Source organism: Cryptomeria japonica, chromosome 1 (genome assembly GCF_030272615.1).
Source record: "Cryptomeria japonica chromosome 1, Sugi_1.0, whole genome shotgun sequence".
Classification (NCBI taxonomy): Eukaryota; Viridiplantae; Streptophyta; class Pinopsida; order Cupressales; family Cupressaceae; genus Cryptomeria; species Cryptomeria japonica.
In genome coordinates, this window is record NC_081405.1 from 555,019,468 (window position 1) to 555,022,731 (window position 3,264).

Consider the following 3,264-nt stretch of genomic DNA (forward strand, 5'->3'; position numbering starts at 1 on the left):
CAAAAACAGTATACATTTGCAATGAAGTGTAAAAGTCCAATATCTTGTAAAAGTCCAATATCCCTTACAAGATATAGAGTCACCCCACATCAACTAGACAACTGAAATCACTTGATCAGATGTACATTAAGCTGCTACTCTCCCAAACTACCATGTCTAATATCATGCCATTTCAATATATTGAGCCACACGCTGTGATTTTCTCCACCATATCTCCTTGGTCACTGAAACAGAAAAGGAATAATATGTTACAAAAACCATGCTCCAGCCCAATGAAAATAAAATAAAGGTGTATTTTACCCTTCACTAATAAAGCCTTCCAGGAGTGAGACCCAGCGCAGAGTTCCTTTCCATTTCTGAAGCGTTCGACTATCGAATTTTCTCGCCTGCTTGTGCTTTCGGAAAGCTTTTGCATACACTCTATTCTTATTCTCCATTCTCACGTCAGAGGGTCGAATCTGCCAAAACATGGGGACAATCTGAGCCCAGGTTTGAATGATCAAAAGCAGCTCATCCAAAAACCACTCGGATTCAACATAGTTAGGAGACAGTATTATGACATGGACTGAAGCACTGCGTATTGCACAAGTTATGGCTTGGGGTATGTATTGTCCCGGTCGCAGAGACATTATTTCCAGAAAAACTATGAATCCTCTACTCTCAAGTTTATGATATACCGAACTTGCAAGAGATTGCTTTGTATCCTTTCCGCGGTGATTAATGAAAACCTTGTAAAATTTTGCAGCTGTAGCTGCACAGCACAGGATAGATCTAGTTAAGAAAATAAGAGCAAAACTTGCAGATCCAATATACAGAAGATGAAACAGAGCAGTTAAGAAAATGAAATTTATTAATTCATTGTACCAATTATATTATGCAAATGCATACTTTTATACAATAGTAACCACCGCATGATCACATAATTTGTGGTGGAAACAAAGGCATAACAACCATATCAAAATTGGCGGTGAAAGGGGCGGAGATAACAAGTGTTAGTTCTCTTTAGTTAACTCACATGCAAGCATGCAATCTGCAGATAACAAAGATGACTGTGTTGCATGACTGTTTTGCATGCGCTAACAAACCTGGTATGCAGTAGTGGGAGCAGGATAATGGAAGGGAGGATTGGCATGAGATAGCGGGGATGAAGAATGCGAAGGAATGATATTTCCCATTGCAGAAGGGTAGTTAATAAAATAGTTGTGTTTGCTATTAGCCCCTATAACTAGATTGAAGAATTGGAAAGAATAATAGTTGACATGGCACACAGAGCAATTTGGAACTATATGTCGTTGTCTGCTCTCAGAAACTCTGCAACTTTCAGTCATTGGATTGAAAACCTACACACAGAAAAGAGGAAAATGTGTTGTGTTGTATAAGGACTTGTCTATGTCAAAGGCTAGATAGGAATTAAACCTCCACTACAATAGTGATGATCAGAAAAGAGAGCTTGTCCCTAATACGTTCGAGGCTAAAAAACTTAAGGAAATGCTAAATTGAAACAATATTACCTTAATCATTATAATATGGTGATGCAATGCTTTCTGGATATGACCCTAAAAATTTGAAGTAATAAATTGACAAGACATAAGAGGATCAATCATGAAAATATTATTGAATATTGGTTGTTGTAGCTTGTTTCTCCACAATGCTTCGATTTAAAGAAATTTTCTCAATAATACTTTCTCTAAGATAATGCTTAAGGTCTTGTATGAAAATGAATTATAAAGCATGTCTTTATATAAGGACCATTAGGTATTTCATATTTTAGGTTGACTTCTAGTAGTCTTATCAAAATATTGAGATTAGATAACAAACAACAAGAATCAACACTATGACATGTTTAAATTTGGGCCAATTTTAGGGGCACGGTGGTGGTAAGTGGTTTAGTCTACTAGGACTATGGTGCTAAGCACCTTCTTTCACTAAGAAAGGGGTGAAATAATGTCAGATGTACAGTAGAAGGTCCCAAGACGAGATTTGGTCACCAAATGATAATATGACAATAGTTTGATTGTGACAAGGCTCAAAATAGGTCTAAAATGGACTAGATGAGAGGGCACACTAAAGCATGGGCCCAAAAGGGAGTGTAAAATCATAAAGGGTTATAATTTATAAAACTATAATGTAATATAGGAAAAGTTAAAAAATAGATATACTATAAAATAATATATTAGAATGTAACTATAATACTAATGTCAAGTTAACATTTGAATGTATTAGAATTTTATTCTTCACGTGGCATATTTAGGGTTTTGTAGGCAACTTCAATCAATTATAGAATTTTTTCTTTAGTGCTTGTAGATATGAAACTCTAATCTTAATATAAAAATATTTCATCCAAAGAATAGTCCATGATAATTAAAATCATTCTCTTTTAGAGATTTTATATTTGATAGTATCTTTCCCTATGTCATTATAGCTAGACTAATAGTTGAAAATACATTCATATTTATACATTTGACAGTAAATGTATGAAAATGAATAATGGATCCACTAAACTCTATACTTGAAATAGGGATGACTAGCAACAAGGAAACATTATTTTAAATTTTTAAATTCTATATGCATTACAAGTTGACGTTCTACAAGTATCCTCTAAATAATTATGAAAACTATAATTTAGTTTCTCTTATGAATGTGAATGAGTTTGGTTTGGTTCAGGCACAAGCACTAGTGCTAGGACTCTAAGTATGCCATAAATTTTGAATATGTAATATCAAGATCAAAGGTGGCTCCAAGAGTATCATCAAATTAATCTAAAAATAAAAAACTAAAGGATTAAAAAGATATTAATATTCTTCACAAAGCCTAGGACTCATATATTGATAATCTTAATTCCTTCATAATCTAACATGCTTATACAGAAGCTAATGGAGCCATAGATTACTTTGCAAAAAAATTACATAGGCATGGCCAAGGATTAGATATCTAGCAATAGTACATTAATTCATCGGGCTTATTACGTTCCCACTTTGAATAGTACATCATGGACGACTCTTATGCCACTTCCCACAAGGAGAAAATGTAGGAAATATGAGTATACAATGACTATTATGCTATATTTTGTGTGGTGGTCAAGGCAGGGAGAGAATTTTCAACACATAATGGCATAGTAATTGTTGGTAAGGTAGGGAGTGTTAAGGATATAGCTTCATTTAGATTGAAGCAAGTAATATATAACAACATTGAACGAAGGGTCGTGTCCCCATAGGGTCGTGACTCTACATGGCATAAGCCACGTAGAAGTCATGCCCCTACGTG

At 34.5% G+C, this 3,264-nt stretch overlaps 1 protein-coding gene across 1 annotated transcript; it reads right to left on the reverse strand.

Annotated features, from left to right (window-relative positions):
* Positions 1–296: 296 nt before the first annotated feature.
* Positions 297–1,073, reverse strand: LOC131044913 (probable 2' cyclic ADP-D-ribose synthase BdTIR). Its single transcript, XM_057978392.1, has 2 exons — positions 1,016–1,073; positions 297–751 (listed from the first exon to the last, which is right to left on the reverse strand). The coding sequence occupies exons 1-2, from the start codon at positions 1,071–1,073 to the stop codon at positions 297–299; spliced, it is 513 nt and encodes a 170-aa protein (XP_057834375.1).
* Positions 1,074–3,264: the final 2,191 nt, after the last annotated feature.

Coding starts and splice junctions, on each gene's coding strand:
- LOC131044913 (XM_057978392.1), bottom strand. CDS start 1,073: ATGCAAAACAGTCATGCAACACAGTCATCTTTGTTATCTGCAGATTGC. Junction 752..1,015: donor TGCAGATTGCATGCTTGCAT/GTGAGTTAACTA, acceptor TGTGCTGTGCAG/CTACAGCTGCAAAATTTTAC.